Below are 26,177 nucleotides of genomic sequence, written 5' to 3' on the forward strand. Positions count from 1 at the left end.
GAGAGAGAGTGTGTGACTAATATGCTTTCGATAACACTTCGGCCGAAGTGCTACTGGTTCAAATTTCAAATTTTAAAATTCAAAAGTCGATCTGAACCGTTAGATGTGATCTCTATATTGAAATGTCCAAATTTTCGTCATAAAATTATTTAAATCAAAATATTAATCTCTCTAAAAAAGAGAGAGAGAGAGAGAACCGCCTGGACCACAGGCGGTCTAGTCCCTAGTGGACCGCCTCTGGCCCGAGCGGTTTGCTAGGGAGGGTGGGCCGCCCGTGAACTCAGCGGTCAGGGCAATTTAAAGAAAAAACAATGGGGGGCAGTTTTAAAATTTTCTTTTTTTTTAAAGTATTAATAAAAATGGCCGCTGTGGTGGGAAGTTTTTGACTGGTAAATGGGTTACAAGTGGCGAAGCACAGCTACAAATCATTTAGATGAATCTGCTATGTATGCAAAGGCAATGGGAGAAGCAATTTCTATGTCAGGAGAGGCAATTGAAATGCAAGGAGAACCATATGGTAGCCAACCAAGGAGGCCATGATAGGTCTGAGCATTTTTAAACATTTCTAACTGTGCTGGATATATCTATTATTTTCTATTTAATGTTAAATATTAAAAAAAAGGTTGTATGAGTAACGCGCATGTGATTACTTAAAATATATATATATTACTATTTTATTGAAAATATTTAGTGAGTAAACGTATAAATATAATATTTAGTTTATATTTAAATACTACCTTCTAAAAATATTTAGTTTATATAATTTTTTTTTATTATTTTTTTTTGCTCTCTTGCAGGACTGAGATATCTAGTTCGGATAATTCCGAATCATTCTTGAATTATACCCGAATTATTCCCGAATCACGAATTTTTGACATCGCTAAACCGAACTCGAATAATTTATTTGTCACTATGATTAGAACAGGGACAGACCTTACCCCTAAATCCATGCCGACTCGATCCGGACCTCACCTCGGTCCAACTCATCGCCGCCTCTCCGAGGGTCAGATACGGCCAGACCAGCTAGGTTGTGATTTTTTTGCCATTCCTAATAAACCTTGCGGGTAGAGTCATGTACCGGTTTGAAATTAATTTTGGAAACTCTTAAGTGATTAGAGAAAAGCTTAATTACCTCGTTGTACTGCTTGAGATACATTCAGGAGCAGAACTCAACTTTGAGTATAGAGATGAATAACCAAATAAACATCATTTTTAAAAAATATTTTAATGAAAACCAAATATATTTGAAATGCAATTGCATTGATGTATAGCATTTGAAATTATATTTGAAGTTAAGTTCATTTGACAGTTATTTTCTATTTGCAATTGCATCTCAATTGCATGAATGGAGATGCTTTAATAAAATGATGGCATGATTGGCGTGACCAAACTTCATTAATTTTAGTAGGTCAAGTTGCGACATAATTTGATAAAGACGTGGCCATTTGTGCATTGTGATTATCTCTTATCATTTTAATTGCGATACAACAAAATAAAATATAAAATATGAATTTGATCACGTACGTGATTAAATCAGAACTTGTTAGTGACTACACGTACAAATTTACTTCACGAATATCAGATTAATACGAAGTACGATCCTTGCAAAAAATTAACACTGGGCCCGGTACAACAGAGAACACCTCGTCGCTTCTAAATCTGAATTCTATCTCCGAGGTACCTGACTCAAACAAATAGAAATGGACAATCTACATTAACTCAAAACGGTGCCTATTCCGAAAGGAAGAGGGGGCTGTCCGATGACCATCGGACCACTTTTGTGTTCGATGGATTCTCTCACCGTCATATCTGTTTTAGGATTCGTGTGTACGGATTTTAAAGAAGACGCGAAATTGCGGGCGCGAATCCTAAAACAGATCTGACGGTGAAGAGAACCCATCGAACACAAAAGTGGTCCGATGGGCGTCGGACGCCCCCCTCTCCCATTCCGAAATGGCGCAGAGCCCAGTATTATTTGTGCTTTCAGATTCGTGCCAAGTTAAAAGAATACTAGAATCAAGTATTTTGTAATGAATTATGAATGTTCTAAAAAAAAAAATAGTAAAAAAATTCAAAATACTTGACATTTATAATGAATGTCAAGTATTGTTTTTAGTGGTTCAGAATTGTCTAATATTTTTTGAGAAATATTTGACTTTTAAACAATACTTGACTTTTATAATGAATGTTCTCAAAAAAAAATATTTGACTTTTAAACAAAAAATACTTGACTTTTAAACAAAAAAAAATGACTTTTAAACAATACTTGACTTTTATAATGAATGTTCTCAAAAAAAAAATATTAATCCTCAATTCATTATGCCTCATAAAACCGATTAAATTGTTATAGCTGAATGATTTCATTCTCATTTAACCAACATTTGAACTCCCAAGACCACATTCATAAAAGAATACTATAATCAAGTATTTTGTAAATTAATTATTTTTCTCAAATGTGTAATTTTATAAAGTTTTATTTAGCTTTATAAAAAGCATATGAAAAAGAAGTAACTATCATATTAGTTGATACTATCCTTAGATGCAACTATAATTTCAAAGGTATGAGTGGACCAAAAATCTGGGTTTTTGTTTTATTGACAAGTGCTTTCCTTAATTATTAATTTGTTATTTGTGCAGCTAAACATTATATTATTCAATTAAATTGCGAATTGATCGATTGTAACAATTGTATATTTGCACAAAATATACGTTAAGTTGTATATCAACAACGAGTCTGGCTAGTATGACATCAGTGTCATTTCAGCATATATAACACTAATTCCAAAATCTATCGAATAAACTTCAAACGATGAATCCAAACTGTTCAAATCCATCTATTTCATTAGTTGCCCGTTTACATGCAAAATTTATAATTTTTCGAATTTATTTAGTATCAAGTCAAGTGGTCAAATGTGTGAGTTTTTAAGTTAATTTTAATGCATTCATTTTTCAACATTTTTGACCGCTTGATTTGATACTAAAATAACTAGAAAATATAAAAAAAAAATGTAAACGCATCACTCATAAAGTAAATCGGTTTGAATTAGTCGTTTGAAGTCCATTCAATCAATTTTATACTTAATGTCATATGACACCAATGTCATACTAGCCGGACTTATCAACATATAATGGTGCAAATTAACAACTGGAATATAAAGCTTTTAGAAAAAGGGTGCTTTTGTTTTTGAAAAAGGTTTAGTTATAATAACATGGACTTTATAGCCTTTCTTTTAAAAGATAAAAAACAAATAATAACAAATTGGATCAGCGAGAATTCGTATCCCCTCAGGTTACCTGAGTAGAATTGAATCGGACGGTCCAAAAATGGGTTGGCACGCATCTCAAAGCACAAATAATTCTGCTACCCTGACTTCCTGAATCTCGACCGGCTGAGAGTAAATCAGAGCCGTCTGTTTCAATTGTGTTGAGTCAGGTACCTGGGAGGATACGGATCCGTACAGCGAGACATTTCAGGATGCATGTGTTGAATTTAGTAGTCAGAGATTTTCTTATGGTGGTGCTCCGAGAGCATCCACACGGCTTGTGCTGCATCAGATGGTCTCCGATAGAGGGAGGAAAAGAGAGGGAGAGAAGCTACGGAACTTCTCCCCAGCTTCCGTTCTATTTTTTCTCCTGTCCGTTTATTATCAGTTTATCACACTTCTTTGGATCTGCGATTCTCTTCTTTCTTGTTCTTCCATTTTGTCAACCCCTCCCCCTCCCTCTCCCTCTCTCTCTCTCTCTCTCTCTCTCTCCGACTTGTTGAGATCGATCCAGGTAAAACATGGAGGTGAGGCGGCTAATATCTAGTATAGATTGGGAAAGCGAATCCTATCCCGCTTATGAAGATTTCTTGGCGCTTCCGTTTTTTGTTATTTTCTTCCCTACAATTCGATTTCTTCTCGATAGATTTGTTTTTGAGGTATGTTCTGATTTATCTCAAATGGCTTATCCAACTTAATTGATTTAAAGTGCTAGAGCTTGAATAGCTGGTACCGTACAGATCCGCAATTTGCATAATATTAACCCCGGAATGCTTGTTGAGCTGCTACTTCAATTGGACTTTTTGTTTCTTCCAGTGAAACCTTAAAATGTTTCATTGATCTGTAAATGCTTTTTAATGTAAAAGAGGCAATATATATAGCTAGCTATTGGATAATTAACGATCCCAGATTTTGCTACTTAATTGTACTCATCTAACTTTGGTTGTTTGCTTCTATGTCAATCTGATATTCTCTTTTAAACGGAGTTCCTTCTTTATAAGAAAACAATATTAAGAGGTTGACACTGAAGAAACAGTTTACTTTTTCTTAGATTGTCAAATGGTTAATTGGTCATGTCATTATATACCGTGTGCATTCACTACCTAATATTTTTGTGTTTTTGCTGACTTCTCAAATAATCTTAATTTGTGATTACTCAATTTGCAAAATTACAACAACAATTTATTGCCACCACAAATTATCAGTAGTTCAAGGTATTTTGCAATATTTATCTTGAGAAATTTTATCATTTTTTTTTATAATTGCAGTAAGTTGTCTTCTGTTGGTAGGTAAGTTCATCTCCAAAATAATTTAAATTCAAATTTTCGATCACCTCATAAAGAAGTTTACTTGGTAGAAACAGTGTGTGTCCTTATTTCTGAAGCCTTTGGCTTCTACATTTATAATAGCATGACTTGACTAAATTTGAACAGTATTAGTCAATTGTCTGTAAAGCATCAAAAGGTTTTTCTGGTTAAGATCAATGATCACCCACACTAACTTTATTGATGTGTTAATAGAATGTAGCACGGAGGCTTATACTAGGAAAGGGATATGAAAAGCTGAATATGGATGTGGATGATAGGAGAAGAAAGATAAATAAATTCAAAGAGTCAGCCTGGAAGTGCATTTATTTTCTCTCTGGCGAAACTTTATCTTTAAGTGTCACTTACAACGAACCATGGTTCAGAAGCACCAAGTATTACTGGGTGGGGCCTGGTGATCAGGTCTGGCCTGATCAAAAGATGAAGTACGATACATCAACTCTATTTTTCTTCCCTTATGGTTGAATTTTAACCAGATTCTTATGCTTGTCAGTGAAATATGAATTGTGTTATGCATGATATATATGCTTGCAACAACACGAGGATAAAAAAAATAAAATATCCAATTACAAAATGCAAGCTGGCATTTTTGGTAATTACTGGTTGTATATTTGGTATGCTGCACGTGCAAGTATGACACACAACTGCCATCACCTCTATAGAAGCAGATGTGGACTTGTGATACTGTAATTAGGCCATGATCACCATTGTGTTACTGAAATATGGTATAGTAACCTTTCTGATCCCCTGAAAATTTGCTTTGTTTCTGTTTAGATTTAAACTGAAAGCTGTCTACATGTATGCGGCTGGATTTTACACATACTCCATTTTTGCCCTCATGTTCTGGGAAACAAGGCGGTCAGACTTTGGGGTGTCAATGTCACACCACGTTGCAACAGCTGTTCTTATTGTTCTCTCTTATATTTTTAGGTTTGGCCTCTTTGGTTTCAATTAAACTTTACTGCTGTCTTACATAGTTGTCTTTACTCATCTTATCATTCCCTTTTTTCTTAGTCATAGCTCATTTTGGAATCTCCTAAAAAGTGCAATTAAGTTCTTTAGAAATTACAATCCTCTGACAGATTTGCTCGTGTTGGTGCGATCGTGCTTGCTGTTCATGATGCGAGTGATGTGTTCTTAGAGATAGGGAAGATGTCAAAGTACAGTGGTTTTGAGGCAATTGCTTCTGTTTCCTTTCAACTTTTTGTCATCTCTTGGGTGCTACTTCGTCTCATCTATTATCCATTCTGGATTCTAAGAAGTACCAGGTATGGTTAACCAATTACAAAACTTCTAGTTAATTTCTTGGATGATGTTTCTGATACATTATCAATAGGTCTGGAAATTAATTGCAGTACCTGTCATTTTCTAAATCAAAAGATATACTGAACTTGGGTTTACTTCTATCTGATTTGAGAAAAAACAGTACATAAATTATATATTTATATTCAATTGGTGCAGGCGAAGTAGAAGTACATTATGACATACCACTTTCAACCAACCGATCTATATGTAAAATGCATTCATGAAAACCGTGTATTGAATTATATATAGAGTATTTTGAGTCTGTTTCAGGCATTTGAGTGAAATAGCAAAGAATGAGAGCTCGTGTGATGTGTGATTATTTGTTTATTGCTCTACTTTTCAGTTATGAGGTTGTGCTTACATTGGACAAGAAGAAGCATGAATTTGACGGACCAATATATTACTATGTGTTCAACACACTCCTGTTTTCCTTACTGGTGCTTCACATATATTGGTGGGTCTTGATGTTTCGCATGGTACTCAAACAAATCAAATCAAGAGGCGTCGTCAGCGACGATGTCAGATCTGGTATGTACATCCTGTGTCTCTACCATGCAGATTATTATATAGCATTTTCAAATTTATTCTACTGTTGATACAACCTTTCTTTTCATTCTGTTCATATTTTTCCATATGGAAATTATATGCATTAATAAAAAAACACCTTTTCCATCTGAACAGAACGATGTTTTGTCAGGAATTTAGCATTTTAATCAGATGTCATCAAAGTAATGCTTTAAAATATTGTTGAGCTGACCTGACCTGAAAAGCTTACCATTTTATTAAATTTAAAATTTTAATATAGAAAAGTCTAAACCTACATATTGGCCAATGTCTTATCTTAGAAACTGTATATATCTCATCTGCATTGGATGCCTGCATAATTGACATTTGGCTGTGCCATCTCAACAGTTCAATCTAACCCATTCTGACCTAGGTAAAATTGCTTGACTGATTAGTGGGTGGGTCTAGGTCAACCCATCAGTAGCGGGGAGGGGGGGGGGGGGGGGGGTGGGGTGCGGATACATTGGTTGGGTCAATAACATATCCTTTCTGAGAGAGAGTTTTTGTAAGAGTATTGGTTGCATAAGTTACAAGGTTAATTAATAAAAAAGGGGGGTCTTTTGACCACAAAGGATTTATAATGTGGGTCCGCCACTGCTACCAGCTACCATTCCCAACCTGACCCCATGGCAGGCCTAACCTTGTTCTTCCTTTTTCTGAATTTGGCAATCCAGCTAACCTGGTACTTGAGGCCCATCATTGTTTTTTCTCATTTTTTTTACAATATAACTCTGTTTGTAGATTCTGAAGATGAAGATAGTCATGAAGACTAATCCTCCCCTTTCCCCCTTGCTCTGTCTTCATGTTGTGTTAATATAAGATTGTGCCCTATTTATTCATCAACACTGGTATGTGGAGTTCGAGAAAATATATCAGTTTGCAGTGTAGTGTTGCTATGGAACCATCTTTTGGGTTTATTGGCAATAAAATTATGCAATTTTGGAGTGAATAGGTGTGATCGGGGACGGGGAGCCATTATGTGATTAGGTTAAGAATGCACTTGATTCTTGTAGGTAGATAACGGCAAATTTTGTATTACCGAATTTGCCATTTCTCATGATAATTGATAAGACAATAACTTGATTAAATTGTTATATTTTTCTTTTACCTTTTCGCATTGTCATTATTTGATGATCTCTACTGAGTACTGACCAAGGAATGGATAATCCTCATCATTTGCACGTTAAGATTGATATTAAATTTATTTACTTGGGTATTATTTAAAAACTATGCCAGCTAGGCAGCTATGCTCTTACGTATGCATTATTCAAAATCGATATTTATCAGAGATGCTCTTACCTGTGCATTATACTACACGTTCTGGTAAAAGACTAAAATGGCCCTTGGTGCCCACCTAAATCAATAGAATAAGGCACACAAGCAACCAGGTTGACATGATTGAAAAACTAATACACAACCGGTAATCTTTCCACAAAACTTGGGAGTCACATGTAACCAGCCTTGCATTAAATAATATCTATAAAAAATAACAATGCTTAAAATCATCTACGAAATGAAAAACTAAGCCTACAAAAGTGCAGCGATGACTTTGAACTATAAGACAACTATTTTACAAACTATTATTTGTATACAACGATAAAGATTTCAATGGTACAGGAGTAAGAATGTAGTTAAAATGGCACAGGTGTAAAAATCCAATCCAACAAATAAACTGAGACAACTAAAACTCAAGAAGAATATTTTGACAAGAGCTTGTCTACGTGAATAATGACATCATCAATGTGAGGCCGAACGGTAGGCTGAGGCTGGAGCATCCATACCACAAATTGATGAAGTGCCTCTGGATAAGGTGGGTCTGGCCCTGGTGGCCATTTTATCTGAGCATTTACAACTGCTAACTGTAAGCTTCCTCCTGATTCACCAAGTGCATACTCAAAAGGAGAAACATTATACCTGCACCCAATAAAGAATCAGAATTGAAAATATGCAACTTCGATTTAGATTTTATCCGACCAGCAATACCACCACCAAACTACGGCTTGGAATATTGCATAAACAAGGTTACAGTACAGTATCTCAACATTATACCAGTCAAAGAAGACTAAAATAGCTGCTAAAAGATGAAGTGCAAAGAGAGAACTCACATGATGGCATACAAGGTACACCCAAGAGACCACACGTCTGTCCTTCCATCTATATCAGCATAACTAGGGCAATCCCACAGCTCTGGAGCTCTATAAGGTGCAGAGCAGTGCTCAGCGGCCCATTCCTATATTAGAAAGAACTATTAAAACAATCAACACATTAAGATAAAAAATACTCGTCAGTTTTCCATAACTTGGAACCATATGGCAAAATTCAGAAATATACTGAGCATAAAGTACTATAACAGAGTATTTACTCTGAGACATCATTTAAATCATTCAAGGTATGTATCTGAAATTCAAAAGTCAATATAATCAGAATGGCATGCGTTCCTTTACTGGATGCGGGCTGTACCTGCAGTTGTAGAGCGTCTGACCGTGAGCGGATTTCCCTTCTTGCTAGTCGGGCACTCCCAAAATCCATTAAGATGGCAAGAGGGGGCTGCCCCTTCCTATGTGTTAAGAGAACATTACCAGGTTTCACATCATTGTGTGCATATGGTGGATCATGGCTATGCATGTGCTTTAACCCTGCACAAACCTGTTAAAGGAAACATACATAAGAAGCTAACAAAACAACTTCCTACATGAATGACAAGCTTAGTAAAAATAATTATGTATAGTTAAATTCCAGTATTCTAGTAAGAGGTGGGAAACAACAGTAGGGAGCCAAAAACTGCTGTTAGCTAGGCCCTTTCCATTATCTTCTTTTCTTTTTCTTAAATCTATTTTTAATTTTTTATTCTTGAACTGAGATAATTTTGGTAGGATGAGACTGGAAGTAGTTTTGTTCCTACTAAAGAACACCTATTTCATTGTGGTACCCTTGTGAATTAGTTTGTTCCTCCTTCAGCTTTATCTAGAGTAAAAATGAAAAATCTATACACTATTCCTACTTCAAGCATTGTCGGAACATCTGAAGAATTGCATAAACTTGTTCCTTGTTGAATTGCATAAAGTAATAACCTGGCGGAATATCTGAAGAACAGTGAGAGTGGGGTAGAATTCCTTCTTTGATTGCATAACAATGGCATTGTCAAAGAGTGTCCCACTCAAGTGTACCGGGAACAGCAAGTATGCCTCGTGATTCCAGCTACCCTGTGGACCCTACCGATATCAAGCATACAACTCAGAAAATGCAGGATAAGCACTCATTACATTTAAACACTATCTAACAAGTGATAACAAATCAACATTTTGATCAATGTAACCTAAATCGTCATGATATGTACCCTAACTAATTGTTCTTGTATGATTTCTGTTACCCAAGAGATTTTCTATATCTGTGTTAGACACCATGCAGCCTCTTGTCAGGTCCACTCAAAACAAAGTACCTCAAACAGGTCAATACTTCTCCTAATACAAGGAATACAGTATTCAGCTAAAAGACCCAAACCATATTAACAGTCTCTGCACCTATGTCACTCGGATACTTCAAACTGGGTCCCGTATCCGTATCGGGTGCGTATCGGATACAGATACGGGTACGATACGGACCCGATACGTACTGGATACGCCAGCTGCGTATCGGATGACGTGGCGTATCCCTAACCATCTGATACAGCTCCGATACGGACTGAAACGGGCTGATACGGCCAATACACCATCGTGCACCACGCAAGGCAAAAAAAAATTTTTGTAGCATCCAAGAACTACTGATTAACATATGACTTTCCCACTGCACTATCTCACTTTTGATGTTTTAACCTACTATGTTATATTTACATTATCCTCGAGTTGATTTTTGATATTTAATTATATATACAAGTGTTATATTAATAAAATAATTAAAATAAAAATATATAGTAGCCATATTGTATCAAGGATTTTTGAAAATTGACGTATCACCGTATCCGTATCGTATCCGCATCCGCATCCATGCAACATAGCTCTGCACTGTTGACATTCAGGATATGCTAACTAGAGGGGGACCGCAACATTTATAAATCAAATTATACTTATACTTTTTAAGAATCACGACCTAACCCATAGATCTTCGGTAATAAGCACCAACAGAACAATATTTTGGTTAAACACTGTGCTCTATGACTATTTTGTTTACTTACATGCTACTAAATATGATGAATTAATAGATTTGCCGAGATAAATTACCTTGACAGCAATAATTGCATGATCAAGTAGAGGAAGCAAATTCTCATGTATGAAGAGAGACGAAACACGTATCTCATCTCTCACCAGATCTAGTTGCTCTCTAGTCTGTATCAGCACCTTCTTCACAGCGTAGGTGCCATCATCTATCCAAAAAAGGAAAAAAAGAATTAAGAAATTGAGCCTAAATAAAACTAAATTTAAGTGCCTATAAACAGTGAAATCGGAACCTGAGACACAGGAAGGGTGCTTCGACTTAATTTTGGCGGCGACGCCGCTAGAGGGTCCGTTAGAGGAGGTGGCGTTGACATCCTTGACGAGGTAAACAAAAGCAAATCCTCCTTCGCCAATCTGACGTATGATACGAAAGCGGTTATCGTTGATCCAGACGTCGCCACCGCCGTTGACGGCGTCGTACAGCGCATTCAACCCAGAGAAGGAGCACCCCATCTTCAAGGCCAAAGGATTCTCTCTATTTACCTCTTGATTTTCTCACTTCTTCTCTTTGTACTTTTCCAGATTTTAAAGCGAGAGGGGGAGAGATGGAGTCGAAGATCAACAGATCTCTCTCCGTTGCGGGGTCCGACTTCGTTCTCCCTCCACATTGATTTTTTATTTCATTTTTTTTTGTTTTCTATTTTTCCTCCTCATTCGCCACAGCCCACAGTACATCAGTAACATAAGTATATTGTTCGGATTCACTGAGGCTTGCAAAGATATAAACTATCATGTAGTGATTCATTCAAGACCAGACCCGAGTCTTCTATTTCCAACTAATGAACTACTCAGTTGTGGGTCCCAAATGCCAGTGAATTGATTTATCATTGAAGAACCGTATACAACTCGGAGAAGCCGTAGTCAAAATCGGATCCCATGTTAGGTTGCTGCTTAAATATAAAGCTATTTGTTTAGGGTTTAGCTTAATAACTTAATCTGTTTGAAAAAATGGGTACTTAAATCTGTTTGAAAATAATAACTTTCAATATGGATACTGTATAAGAATTCGGAGGGATAGCTGGGAAGCGTATCATCTGCGGAGTTTTTCCGTGCGGTGCTTTTAATCTGCTCCGTTCGTTTCGGATTAGACGGACCAGATCAGATCTTGTCCGAATTGGAAAAAAAATTTAACATTTGCAGAAATTTTAATCGGGTCCGTCCGATCCGAAATGAACAGACTAGATTAAAAGCTCCACATGGAAAAACTCCGCAAAGGATACGCTTCCGGAATAGCTGAGGATAGAATTACTAAATCCAAAACCGCTCTTTTTAACTTTGGCACAAATCTCAAAGGACACCTCCATATCTATAATAGATACCTAACTTTTGTTGACTTCACTGAGACTAAATCCAAACCGTTCTTCCCTCATGTATAAGGCGATTTTTAGAAACGTCAAAAACTCGGTATATTTGGAAATCAATATTAGCAGCACCTTGAGATTTTAGAATTATGGATCATGAAATTAGAACTTAGTCCTCAAGCAAAGCTATACTATAGACCATTTGAAATGTTTCTTAAATTGTACTATATCGGTTTGCATTGCCTTAGTCAACGAGACATAAAGGTATAAAAGCTCATAAGCATCTTAAGTTAAAAGGCAGTAACGACCAGTAATTTTTCACCATATCGCCATGTTATCCCAATGAAAAGAGCACGGATAGAAAGCAAGATATATAAATTTCATGTTAAAAATCAGTCAACTCACAAAACATAAGATGCTCATAGTTCTCATCTTTCTGTTAGTTCTACAATTAAAGACCAGGTCTAGCAAACAATTACAACGCAAAGAGCAATGTCCCAAGATGGATTAGCTTGTACAAATTGGATATAGATCTGGCAGACTCAAATTATAAATAGTCCGATAAGCCTAGTAGCAATGAGTTACATAAAATGCACATTCTCATTGATTATCATTATCCTATTCTCGTTTTGCATACCCTGTGACAATAAATTTGATTGTTAGATTATTCAGCTCAAAGTTGAGAAATGACACGTTGAATATTTTTTTTCTCTTTTTTAGAGTTTCAGTACCTCTAGAATGGATGAGATTTGCCGTCTTGTATAACGGAAAGGTGCCTCCCTATTAACTACTTGCTCGATTTCTTCTATTGTCATTCTATCTGTCCTGTTTGTCACTATGTGGTGCCCAAGTATTGTCTTGAACGTGTCAATTCTGAATAACATACAAAAAACCAAGTAGAAATTGAATACTTAGTCTATAATAAGGGGGAAAGGCTGGAATTATTTTGTTATATCAAGCAATTTGAATGGAGCACTGACCTATCTGGAGAAATATCAGCAGCTTCTTCTGCATTATTTGCATCCACATCCATTGGTTCAGTCCCGGACCTTAAAACAGAAGATAAACTTATTGATTAGTCTAAATAGTTAATTCAAACATACCAGTGATTATAAGAAATATTGCAGAATAGTTACAGGTACCACAAACACAATTCATGGTTGGCTGGACGATAATCCATTACCTTAAACTATGTGATTTAGTTTTGAATAATTATCAACTCTTGATCACCGGACAGGTGGCCTGAGGCCAACCTGAGACCAGCAAGCCCCAAAAGCAGTTGACAAACAACCAGACAAGACCCAACCCAGACAACTACAAGAACAATCAGAACTTGTCCAGAGAACCGAATTATCCTGGAACATGACCTGATCCTAAAAAATGAAGGGCTTACCGTGGATCACCATTGGCATTATCGTTAGCACCAGCAGCATGGGCATCTTGATCTGCCTTTTGTTTCATCTCCATTTCTCTCTGTTCCTCCCTCTCCTCCATTTCTGTCAACTCTTTGTGGTATATTGCAAAGTTAAGAATTTGTAGCGCTGCTTCAACATCAGACTTCAGAACCTACATTCCATAAAAAAAAAGATTGATAGAATACATTCCATAAAAGTTGACGCAATTACGTAATCATAAAGAAGTATATTAAACATGCATTACTTTCAAATTCCTAACTTATTATGTTATGTACCTCTTTTCTCAGCTTCATCTTGGCGTGGGCAGTTGACAGTCGAATTATTGTCTCCAAGGTTCTTGCTGTGATTGGTAGTGTGCCTCCACTCTAACAATAACATTAAACAAAAACAGCTGATAACAAATACTCTTAGAAACCAGGATAGTAATGCTGAACCATGCTGATTTGCCAAAAACACTATCACGATGGTACCAGAACATAATAGTACCACATTCATAAGCATATTGAACTGAACTTTGTTTTCAACCTGCTTGCTTACATTGTTTCCTTTCTAATTGCATACTTATTTATGATCTCCTTTCCTGTTTTACTTTAGGATTTCTCATTATAGTATTGTCAAGAACTAGTATGCTTTTTGAAACTGGCTAGAGGGAGCCTTGTATTTAGTAAAGGAAGAATGATCACATATCACACATCAATATTTTTGTGCCTAACGGGATTTGAATGCGTCATCTATGGGAAATCATCCTACTTATAGGGCAACCTATTTATAACAACTTCAATGCAACAATTGCAATATTGTTACCTTTGAATTTGCACTTGCATCCCTCAGCTCTGCGTATGAAGTTGAAATGTGATCACATGCCTGCGAAAGAAAGGAAATCAACGATCACAAATACCCTAAGATAATTTCTACCTAAGCTCTCATTCTATGGCTGGCAGAAGCTGATTTATCAGTAAGCACTTTGTGACTTAACTAAGTGGAATCTCATTTATACATTGGACATTCACAAGTCACAATAAGAAATACAGAAACTCTAGTCATTCAAAAGTTTGTTCTAAAAAAATACAAAGATAAAACTACCTCATCAGTAAGTGTTGGCTGGTTCATATTCTTGGCATAGTGGATGTACTTCTTCAAGAAATTAACAGTCAATCTCTCATTTTTTGTTTTCCTCCCTCTTTTCCTCTCCTGTCCATGAAGCACTCTATTGTACTTGACAAAAATTGATGCATTTGCCTCTCCTTCCCCTTCTTCTTCTGTGTACCTGCCAGTTCTTTCACGGCCTAAGGCTCCTGTCCCATGCATGGTTGCCAAACGTTAGACACGATGACCAAGTCATAGAAAAGTTCCTTATTCTTATAGGTATGTTCTTTTTATTTAAATTAATTTTGTAACCCCTCTAGAGGAGTTTGAGTTACCATTACAAGGTAACAACTTTCGTATGTAAAAAGGTAGAACGAATAATAAAGGACGAGGACATATCTTCAAAAGATAGAAAATAAAACATAATTATTGAGTTTTAAGAAGAGAGAAAAGAATGACTACCTCCATCATCAGCACAGTATCTATGCATGCGTGAAACATGCTCAGCAATCTGACGGTCAATCTCAGCATCCATCTGATCCAGCACAATGAATAGCAAATCGAAACGGGAGAGCAATGAATCAGGGAGCCCAATGTTTTTTGTGGGAGTAATCGACCGGTCATACTGCCATTTGTTAACCAATGTAAGGAATTGAATAAGGTCAAAATTAAAAAATAGAGTACATTCCGCAATGAATTTCATGTTTAATTTATTGTATTTTTTACAATCAAGTACAATATTATCAGTATCTTTACTCTTAATTATGCGTATAGTCTGGTAGAATTAGCATCTCTCAGAAGCAACATATTAGGAAAGTGGACACCTGAATTGGATGCTGTCTTGATAAGTTTGTAGTAATCACAATCACATTATATAAAGAAGTAACAAATGCAATGGTGGAAAGGGTAAAACAAATCAGGGAAACAAATACATTGTACATTATATTACGTAGGGAAAATAATGACTCACTGATCCATAAATAGGATTTGCTGCAGCAACAACACTGCATCTGGCATTAAGAGACGCATGGATTCCAGCCTTTGCAATGGTGACTGTTTGTTGCTCCATGACCTCATGTATGGCTACACGATCCTGATCGTTCATCTTATCAAACTCATCTATGCACACAACACCTCGATCAGCAAGCACCATGGCACCTGCCTCCAACCTTCTTTCTCCTGCAATATAAAACAGGTTATGTTTTCTGGGAACAAATGAGATCGGCATTGGCCTTTAGCGGGAGGTTAAACAAAAGAAACAGTTGCAACCCAAAGTACCTGTTTCTTGATCTGAAGTTACAGCGGCTGTGAGACCAACACCAGAGGACCCACGCCCAGTTGTACAGATAGCTAATGGGGCTATATTCATCACTGCCCGTAAAAGCTGAGATTTTGCAACTGAAGGATCACCAACCATCATCATGTTTATATCGCTGCAGAGAGAGAGAGAGATTCAGGTGCATCAAGTTTTGAGGAAGTTATGTCTGAGAAAATGATATCATAAAACATTTTGGTAGATATTTCTTAGACTGACTACTGGTGCAGTAAGCAAATGGGGGCCAGCAGTGGATCCATATTAGTAAGGTTCCTCGTTGGATCTCACTTTCAGTAGTATTTCTTATTCCTGACCTAACTAGTGTTAAACAGAATTTTATGCATGGATCAAGGGGGCTCCCAATGGGTTAAAATTGATTGCTACTAACTATACACCATATAATAAATATAATCCTTCGGTCAAAACAGAATAATTAAAGAAGATCATATACCCTCTCAAGTGGGTCCCATTCTTCAGGTTCTTTTCGACACCACCAAGCATTAGAAGTATCACCGCTTTCTTGATCCACAAATGACCATATATGGATGGTGCAAGTGAATTTGCAAGCAAGTCATACACATCAGTTCTCCTGGACAGCTCTTTTATTTTGTTCACATCTTGGGAGGAGTAAGAAGGTGCATTTGCCTCTTTGTTCATAAGGGAGACATTGTTTGCTATAAGAACAGTCCTGTGTGCACAACCCACAATTCAAAGTAATTAACAAAAGGATTGTTGCAGATTTAACTGTGCAAAATCTTAATTTAGCATATACCCTCTACTAGGAGCACATTAGAACTGATGATGGTATCAACCTTAACAATTCCCCCCACCCCCACCCTCCAACCCATTGAAACCCCATTAAGCCAACAATCTGTACAGCTCGTATTCCTGAATGGAATAAATCTGAAAGGGGTAACTCCAGGTATACCCCCCCCCCCCCCCCCCCCCCAAAGGCTGCTGACCAAAAAGTTGTATTGCCAAAGTGCCTTAAAAGATATCCTAATTCATCATTGACCGTCCTCTATAAGTCCATGAGATCCCTTCTCGCATTACAGGTGCAACGTTGTCTGATTAAAGCATTATTCGGTCAACCCGTAAAAAAACTTATATAAATTCTGATACAATATCACAAGTCATGAATAAAAAGAGACCTGAAAACACCACTCATGCTTCCTTTGCTCTTTCCAGCTATCGCCTTGTATATTCCCACGATTGATACACGGTCACCTGGCTTGCAAGAGTCAACCAAATCATCCTCTACAATTACATCAACTGTTCTTGGGAGCTGACCAGGTGCCGAATTCTCTGGGACCTCTTGCATCGATACAGTTTGGTGGTCCTTGTACTCACACAGCCCGTACTCAGTCACCAACAAGTTTCCATGATCGTCCTGGGACATTTTGCAAATTGCATTAGGGTAATATTTTTGTTTCCTTTAATGTAACTGAGTTTTCATCAGAAATATAATCATTCAAAAAATGTACAGATTTGGGAACCATTAGCATAGTGAAAATGCAATCTTCTATTACTCATGCCACATGATATCAAACAAAGAGAAATTCCAAATCTGATGCTTTATCAAAGACAAAAAATTATTGCTATGCTTTGGTTCAGTTAAAATCTATTTCCAAGGTAGAGAATTGATGGACCTTCATGTGAAACAAAAAGAAAACAGTGAAAACTATCCAAAATGATAAATCAATATGATTGGCATGCTTAAAGATAGAATAATATGACACTCTAGATCAGCAAGCTAATTGCCAATTCTTTCTTCTTTTTTGAGGTAAGTAGGCAATAGCCTCTAATGGTTGATTTACATAGAATGATATCACTCTTGGCATTCTGTACTCTATTCTCATTACCACTTCAGATTGTTAGTTTTGAAAACAACAGATATTGGTCATCTTTAATTTGACTTATTTAATTTCAATAAATAGAGAACCACAAACTAATGGCCAGCCTTTTTTTTGTCAAAAGGACATGAATTTAATAGAAAATTCTGTGAAGTTTCAAACGAAATTTACCCTTGTTGGATAGACTGAACCAGTGGGTAAACCCACAGAAGATGTAATATCTCTGTACTCTCGTGACATGAGCTGCTGTGTGGTGGGGCAATAGTGCACGCTCTTTACTACCTTAGGCCTTACAAGAGAACCTTCACAATATTTAGATAAAAATGCAGAAAAAATTGTCATTATTGGTCTTTACAGAACCCTGAGCAATTCAATAAGAAAGAGAATTTTGAGTCCTGAGCAATTCAATGAGAAAAGCAATATACATCCTAAACAAGTTAATTAAAGCTCGGCTCTCCGAACTTAAGGATGCCTAGCTGATAGAATGCCAAGTGTGTAGAATATGCAAGATGATGCGTCAATAACACAAAATGAGCATACTGTGTTACAGAAATAAACCAAAAGGTTTTTTCCCTTTAGCAAATCAGAACCAATGTATTTCCATATTAAACCAAAAAATCATTTCTAATTTTTCAAATCAATAATATCCTGTTATTGTCAGCGACAAAATATAAAGAAGATTACGTTAATAAAAAAAAATACAACTACCATGATTATTTCATCCCGACTCACCAAATTGCATCAACTGTATAAACAATTAAACATTCAAGCCCATTTTGTTTGATTTTGGCCGACCTCGGTTTGTTGTATATTTTGTTTATTGATAGAGTGGGGGTAAACTTGTTAAGAATAACAAATAATTTTCTTCTGCTAGCTTAAAGGTTGAATAGTTAGGAATTACATTTAGTGATGATTCCCTCAACACAGACCATGGAGCCGATGAAAGAGGACATGAGATCCCGTGGCGTAACCTTGTGGAACCCGAAGGGCCCGCTAAACCCCACAAGGAGGCGCTGGCCTTCCCTCAGATGTTTCGGCTGTTTGTTTCGTGTCACTTCAGTCAATGCATCTGAGATTGGTTGGATGTATTCCCCTGGGTTGCGAATTAACCTGCAACATCACCAGAAAATAGCATGCACAACATGCATGGAGGTACGTTTAAGAGAAAAGGATAATCCTTTATGATGCTTCTGAGTGCCTAACCTTGGAATTGAGTTAAAATTAATAAAATTTGAACACCAGGCCTTGGAATTGAGTTAAAACTAATGAAATTTCAAGGTTTTAAAAAGCAAGTTAATCAGTGAAAATTAAGCAGTACCAGAAGGAACCTATTGACCTATGTGCAAGACAGATTTTTCTCGAGAAAAAATAATGGGGCTTTCTGTGTATACCAAATCTGCTAAGACATTGGTGCTAAAACACTAGATGATACAATCCAGAAAGTATTTGGAAGAAGTAAAGAAAATTTTCTTACCTCCTGGCAAGGTCAAGGTTGAAGTTACGGAGGTCATCCATGCCAACAATGATGCGGCGGCGCTTTTCAGATTCAGCTCCAATTGCCTTCTCATACATCCGCTTTCCCACCTAAAAGTTCATCAAAATTGTAAAAAAAAAAAAAGTAGGTATGATCGATCAAATCGATTTTGAAAGTCGGGAGAAAACGAGCTTACATCATGGTCGAGGAAATCCAGGAAGGCTCTCTTGTGAGCCGCCATGGCCTCTTCGTTGATCTCCATTTTCTTTCGCCGAAGTCAAAAGGCCGGAAGGCGCGCACTTATTTTAGGCGGGAGAGCGAGAGGGAGAGAGACTGAGACAAAGTCGGATAGAGGAAAAGAGGAACGGATCGGATTTAGGGTTTATTCCTTGTCCGATTGGCGGGAAAAGAAAGGTAGAATGGGATCTATTCGTTTTGGCGGGAAATCTTATAGTTGCTTGGAATATATATATTGTGAAGACCGGTTTGCTAACCACGTGACTAGCATGTGGGGTCCAGTACATGCTCCCGTGAGTATTCCTCACCGATTTTTTTATTAATAGAAAAAAAAAATATATCGAAATACGGGAGTATTATTGGATTATTTCGAAAAATAGGTAGGATGGGTTGTGTTAACCCGTCCCACCGGATGAGTCTAATTAACCTGTTCGGGTTAATCCTGATAATCCTAACTTTACCCTTAACCAACTTCACAGAAAAAAAAAAACCCGGACGGGTTTAGAGGTCCCGTCCCAAAAAAAAAAAAAAAAAACCCGGACGGGTTTAGGCGTCCCGTCCCAACGCTAAAAAAAAAAAAAAAAAAAAAAAAAAATTCCTAGACGGGTTAAGAGGACCCGTCCCCCACTTTATTACCCCGTCTCCTCCCTCTTTCCTTTCGCTTTCGAATATATTTTCTTTTTTTTTAAAGTGTGGGACAGGTCCTCTAAACTCGTCCGAGTTTTTTTTTTTTTTTTTTTAAGTGTGGGACGGGTCCTCTAAACCCGTCCGGGTTTTTCTTTTTTTTTTTTGTGGGAATTTGATTAAGAGGGAATTAGGGGGGATTAACCGGAACGGGTTAACACGACCCATCCTACCTATTATTCGAAAAAATCCAACAAAACTCCAGTATTTCGATATTTTTTTTTTCTATTAATAAAAAAATCGGGTATTCCTCAGTTAGAAGCCGAGTAAGAATCAAATTGTCTAGTTGAAATTTCAAGGGTTCGTTTCAATATTTGTGTCATATTGAAACTGATGGTACCTTTTATCTGTTTATCTGATATGCATTGTATTTAAAAATACAAGTAAACATAAAAAAAAAAATTATCTTATCTATTATCATACAAGATAATTTTTATTAATAAAATTATAGATAGAGATATATATTTGTATTTTATTAAATTTTCATAGTACAAATTAAAATTAGTTGTATTTATTATCATTTTAAAAAAAAAAATTTTAAAAAAATTTATCAAAAATACAAATCATGATATTAATAATATTTTTTATCTGTTTACTCAATCCATACCGTATTCGAAAAAACAGATAAAAATAAAGATTTTTTTTTTATTATCGGTACGGATATGAAAATGCCTCCACCCGACCCGTATCGTACCCGTTGACACCCCTGGACTCAGAGCGCTTTTTTTTTAATTTTTTGGAGAACTTAGATCTCATTGTACTCGGTGAGAGAGTAGAACTAGGGTGCTCTTAAGCTTACCAAAGTTTTGGTGAGCTTAACTCTAAAACTCATCAAATCGATTTCAAATGACGAATCCGAACTGTTGAAACCCGTCTACCTTACGTGTGATGCATCTACATGTGAAATTTTTAAACATTCGAATTAATTTAGCATAAAGTCAAGCGGTAAAAAAATATTCAAAAAACGAATTCACTAAAATGAATTTATTAACCTTCTAATTTTGACCGCTGGACTTTATACTAAATTAATTCGAATGTTTAAAAATTTGACATGTAGATGCATCACACGTAAGGTATGCGGGTTTCAACGGTTCGGATTTGTCATTTGAAATCGATTTGATGAGTTTTAGAGTTAAGCTCACCAAAACTTTGGTAAGCTTAAGAGCACCCTAGTTCTACTCCTCGGTGAGGTATTGCACTGGGTCTGAATTCCCGCCTGACCACCACTTAGTGGTGTAGTGTGTTCGCAGCAACTCTTTGAAATCCGAGTTTGTTTTTGTTTTCTTTTTTTTTTTAATTTGAAAAAATTGTAATGGCGCTTGCATAATTCGTTTTTGTTTTTCATTTTTATTTGAAGAAAGTGTAATGGGTTAATTACTGGACAAGATTGGTGAAAAGACATGATAGAGACTTGATGCCCGCTTGATTGTGAAGGAACATTGACGAAATATCACTGTAGATTTGGATCCAGAAGTAGGCGTGTAAACAGATAGGATATTATCCGAATCTGAATCCAGAAAACTATCTAAATTATCCGATCAGTATCTATATCCGAAAAATTATAACAGATAAAGATACGGTAAGACTACTATCCGATCATTTACACCTCTATCCGGAAGACACTCAACTGTGCTGTATCAGCCGTCTGGAAAGAAAAAAAAAAAAAAGGAATCATTTAGCAGCACTGCTTAGATGTTGTTTATCTACATTAAATAGTAACTAGTAGATTTGCTTTGTAATAATTCAGGTCTTTGTTCTTGGGTTGTAAGTATAGGCGAAGCCAACGTGAAACAAAGGTATGCATTTACTTACCTCGGGGGATTTTTGTTTGGACCAGTTTTTTGAGCTTGTCTATTTGTGAAAAAATAATTTGTCTTTCACTGGCCCAGAGCCCAGAGCTCAGAGTCCAGCCAGGAAGATCAATAAATTAAAAAAATAAATAACTAACCCTCTGCTGAGAGCGTAAGATCCTGTTCGGCTTTCAATTGAGAATGAACATGGGTACAAAAATTAAATTGAAAAGTATTATTTCCGTGGGAAAAAAAAATTCATTTCCCACGGAAACAGTAATGCGGCCGAACAGAACCTAAGCGTCTTTAAGCGATACGCTAAAAAAAAAAAAAGACGATCTCCGCTTTGCGAAGGAGAAAGGATCGCCACCACTCTGCCACGTGTGCCCACTGGTCGCCGCCTGTGTTTGCTAGCCCTAACTACCTACTACTAATGGAACTGGTACATCTTAAATCAATTTTTAATTGGTTCATGATTGGTTTAGTTTGACTTGCCATTTACAATTATGATTTTATGGTTGCGGTTTTAGATTTGGAAATTGAGGTGAATGTATTATGTATACTCAAAGATTGGTTTAGTTTTGACCAGTGTTGTAAATAACAGTATGCGGTCATCGGACGGAAATGATACTGCTTTATGTGGCCGATTAATTGAAATTATGCGGACAATTTAATGTTTTTTTATTAAAATTATCTATATATCATAATTTATTGAAAATAATTTATTTAACTCATTAAACTTATGAAATAAACTTAATTTAACTTAGTTCTATTATTATAACATGACACTACGCTTATTTTTTCTTAACGCATAAGCACTTTACATGTGTAAGTAGCACATTTATTTAATGAAAAAATAAATTCAAGAATTAAGCATGTTCAAATACTAATAATATATTATTTAAAATAAATGAAACATTCCACCAAAAAATCACTAAATTTAGTTTATGATAACAACTTACTTTCATAATAAATGCATCGTACTAATTGAAAAAAATTACATCAGTAATTAAAAAAAAAATGTATAGTATATAAATAACAAAAGAGTTAATCAATTTCAAAGTAAGGAAGAAGAAAAAACATACATAAAAAAATATTGGATTTATGTTCAAGCACAAATAAAACTACAATAAATGATTTATAAAACTTATTATCACACACAATCACAGAAAAATAATAATCAATGTGAAAATAAATATTCATTGAAATAAATTAGAATAAACGGACGATTAAACGGTAAAACGGCCGATTAATCGTTTTCATTTGCAAATAGTTATCCATTAAATGTATTCGTAACGGTTTGCCCGCCATTAACAATTAAATGACCGTTTAATCAGCCGTTAAGGCCGTTTTTTACAACACTGGTTTTGCCCTCTTGAACAATTAGACTTTGAGGAATTATTATATACAATTGATTACATGGATTTCCTTATTCTTTATATTAAAACACTTGGCAGGTCATGAATTATTGGAACAAAAATCAACAAAAATTGCTAAGGGCCAGAGCTTGGTCAATTTGATGCATATGTGCGGTTTAGTTTTGATGACAGTAGGCAATACTGCAATACACTATGCAGCTTTTATTTTTACCAGTGTGAGAACCAATTATAATTTTACAATTATATTTGTTCGTTTGTTTATTTCTGATAAAATTTATATTTCGCCACTGATTATAAGAAAAGTCATGATGACTTTCTCTAGATTAAGTAATAAATTCATTTTAACAATAGTTGTGCTGTTATTACACAACTATTCTTTTAATAACAGAACAACTATTGTTAAAATGAATTCATTATTTAATCTATAGAAAGTCATCATGACTTTTCTTATAATAATCAGTGGCGAAATTATAAGTTTTAACTGTGTTGGACAAGATTTTTTAAAATGAAACGGACGTTAGTCTTTTTTGTTTTTGTTTTTAAAAGAGAAGAAACAAAGTATAATGACACTTACATGTTGCATAAAAAATCCTAATTTATTTTATTAATAGAAAGATAAAATATAAAAAATATTGAAAAAAGTACAATTCTACAAAATCTTTATAAAAAGAATAGAATAATTTATCTCGTTCAGTTAATAATAACTATAAACACAATTATTAGTTAACTTTTAAAAATAAATAGACGGTATAGACTATTCAGTTCAGATAAAGTATAAAAAAGGAAAAAGAAAAAGAAAATTGTTATTATCTCTTAAGCGTGGGTGGGTCCACATCATCTCCCCGCATGACCTGCTCTGTCTTTATCCTATTTTCATTTTTATTCTTTCGCTTGAAATTCCGTGGCAGAAGCTTCATCCTTATTCTTTCACTCAGTTTTTTTTGCCTCTGTTTTAAAATTTAATAACTTACCATTTAAAAGTTAAATGTTAAATATAATATATTTTTATCTCTATGTACGTGTAAGAGATCACTATATTTTTACTTTTACTTTGATTGATATCAACAACGTATAAAAATGCATTGATGTAGATAATTTTTGAATGTTGATTTTATAACTCGTTAATTAATATAAATAAAATTTAAAAATTGATAAATTTTTTACGTGCACGTAGAAAAATTAATGTAGATCAAATCTAAGTATCTAATGGTTTTATTTTGCATATAAATTTTAAAATTTTGTTATTAAAACATTTAAAAATAAAAATATGATGGAGTCTCATCAAATAGATGTATTTGAACTAAGGTTTTAAATAATGATTATGGCGCTATAGCCTGTAAGGTCTAAAAAAACTATAATGTCACCATAACTAGCTATTTAGAATCATTATAAAAGAAAAATAATTAATAGCGTTATAGCTCTTGAGGTCTGAAAAAGCTATAACGCAGCTATTGCGTAGCTGTAGTTAACTATTTAGAATCCTGAATTTTGAACTCTTTCTCATGTACTTTGATTTATAAAGCTTCTCCAAGCTATTAATTAGGCAGATGGCCTACTTTTGTCTTAAGACAGAAATTGTTATCATAGACCAGTCCTTGGTTCATATAGAACCGTAAACCAAGAGGTTTAATTAACAGTCATTTCATAGCAATAGCAATCCCTTCGGTACGCTACTTTTTTATGAAAAGAAATTTAATTAGTGGTTTTAACCATTGATCAAATAAGAATAATAGAAAATATTTATTATACTTCAAGATTATTTTTTTATTTCAAGTAAGGAATATCCACTAACAAATAGAATTAATGAATAATATAGTAACAAAATTACTTTAATGTCCTTGTTATTTGGTTTTATAAAACTTTAATAATATACTATAAGGAGGGTTCAAATGCATCCATGTTTTTGTGCCTCCATCTCTCTCCATCATTTTCAAAGTTCAAACAGTCGATCTAAAATATGTTTGGAGACCAAATTTTATATTTTTAGGAATTTTTTTACTATTTTTTTAGATAGGTAAAAAAAATACTGTTTTTAGATGGTTCAGATTTACTGATCTTGTACCTATCTAAAAAAATAGTAAAAAAATTCCTAAAAATATAAAATTTGGTCTCCAAACATATTTTAATACGGAGGTTAGATTGAACGGTTCGGATCGACTGTTTGAACTTTGAAAATAATAGAGAGAGATGGAGGCATGATGGAGGCATTTGAACCCTCCTCATATACTATATATAACCATCTGATCAAATAAATATAAATCAATAAAAAAAATAGTATACTGGAACAATTTCTTGTTTTTTTTAGTGAAAGTCTTAAACATAAATCGTTGTTAGTTAAACATATAGCTAGACTTGCAAACCACATTGCAGCAGGAAGAGCCTGTTTGGTAGCGGGAATTTTTATGGGAATGAAAATTTTAATTTGTCAAAATCAAAGTCATTTAATCTATAAATTTTTTTCGAATATAAATGTTTGACAAATGCATGGAAAATTTGTTAGGATGTTGATTTTTTTTTTCTTTTTATAGAAGATGTAATACTGAAATTAAACTATATTAATAAATGTATTGATACTAATCACTGATTATGATCAATATAATTGTATATATGATATTCTCAAAAAAATTAAATAAGTGATTTGTATAGGAACTTAACTTATAATTAGCTTAATCTATTAAAATTAAGTGTTGCTAGTTTAATTATGGATGTTTAATTAATTTCTTGTATTATGATGTTGTGTTTGTTTAATTAATTTTTGTCTTTGTGCTTGTTTAAATTGTATTTGTTTAATTAATTTGATTTTGAAAATTATAGTTAGTATATAAAATGAATAAACTTTATAATTTTGGTTTTATATTTGATCTATTTATTTAATATTGTTTATAATATTATTGTGATGTTGTGATGGAGAATAACTGAAAATAAAATAATAACAAATATTAACAAATATTAACAAATCATACTTGTTAAGAACA

At 34.9% G+C, this 26,177-nt stretch overlaps 3 protein-coding genes across 6 annotated transcripts; 1 reads left to right on the plus strand and 2 right to left on the minus strand.

The window, feature by feature from the left end:
• The first annotated feature begins 3,523 nt into the window (after window positions 1–3,523).
• On the plus strand, window positions 3,524–7,566 carry LOC144558064 (ASC1-like protein 1). 2 transcript variants are annotated; one of them, XM_078306768.1, is made up of 6 exons: window positions 3,524–3,922; window positions 4,784–5,013; window positions 5,363–5,518; window positions 5,671–5,856; window positions 6,237–6,421; window positions 7,199–7,566. In XM_078306768.1, exons 1-6 carry the CDS (start codon window positions 3,785–3,787, stop codon window positions 7,228–7,230), a joined length of 927 nt encoding a protein of 308 aa, XP_078162894.1. In that variant the 5' UTR covers window positions 3,524–3,784; the 3' UTR covers window positions 7,231–7,566. The 2 variants fall into 2 exon arrangements, with proteins under 2 accessions (XP_078162894.1, XP_078162895.1); XM_078306769.1 differs by lacking the exon at window positions 5,363–5,518 and having other exon boundaries at window positions 3,525–3,922.
• Window positions 7,567–7,991: 425 nt separating this feature from the next.
• LOC144558063 (uncharacterized) lies at window positions 7,992–11,320 on the minus strand. 2 transcript variants are annotated; one of them, XM_078306767.1, is made up of 6 exons: window positions 10,902–11,320; window positions 10,675–10,817; window positions 9,529–9,660; window positions 8,918–9,103; window positions 8,563–8,687; window positions 7,992–8,371 (listed from the first exon to the last, which is right to left on the minus strand). In XM_078306767.1, the coding sequence occupies exons 1-6, from the start codon at window positions 11,119–11,121 to the stop codon at window positions 8,146–8,148; spliced, it is 1,032 nt and encodes a 343-aa protein (XP_078162893.1). In that variant the 5' UTR covers window positions 11,122–11,320; the 3' UTR covers window positions 7,992–8,145. The 2 variants fall into 2 exon arrangements, with proteins under 2 accessions (XP_078162893.1, XP_078162892.1); XM_078306766.1 differs by having other exon boundaries at window positions 9,529–9,669; window positions 10,902–11,318.
• Window positions 11,321–12,327: 1,007 nt separating this feature from the next.
• On the minus strand, window positions 12,328–19,528 carry MCM3 (Minichromosome maintenance (MCM2/3/5) family protein). 2 transcript variants are annotated; one of them, XM_078306519.1, is made up of 16 exons: window positions 19,309–19,528; window positions 19,113–19,222; window positions 18,540–18,748; window positions 17,810–17,940; window positions 16,937–17,175; window positions 16,237–16,473; window positions 15,749–15,903; window positions 15,441–15,649; window positions 14,933–15,095; window positions 14,468–14,679; window positions 14,189–14,248; window positions 13,660–13,749; window positions 13,363–13,535; window positions 12,950–13,018; window positions 12,701–12,842; window positions 12,328–12,607 (listed from the first exon to the last, which is right to left on the minus strand). In XM_078306519.1, the coding sequence occupies exons 1-16, from the start codon at window positions 19,372–19,374 to the stop codon at window positions 12,551–12,553; spliced, it is 2,322 nt and encodes a 773-aa protein (XP_078162645.1). In that variant the 5' UTR covers window positions 19,375–19,528; the 3' UTR covers window positions 12,328–12,550. The 2 variants fall into 2 exon arrangements, with proteins under 2 accessions (XP_078162645.1, XP_078162646.1); XM_078306520.1 differs by having other exon boundaries at window positions 14,468–14,676; window positions 14,930–15,095.
• Window positions 19,529–26,177: the final 6,649 nt, after the last annotated feature.

Source organism: Carex rostrata, chromosome 8 (assembly GCF_964058835.1).
Source record: "Carex rostrata chromosome 8, lpCarRost1.2, whole genome shotgun sequence".
NCBI lineage: Eukaryota > Viridiplantae > Streptophyta > Magnoliopsida > Poales > Cyperaceae > Carex > Carex rostrata.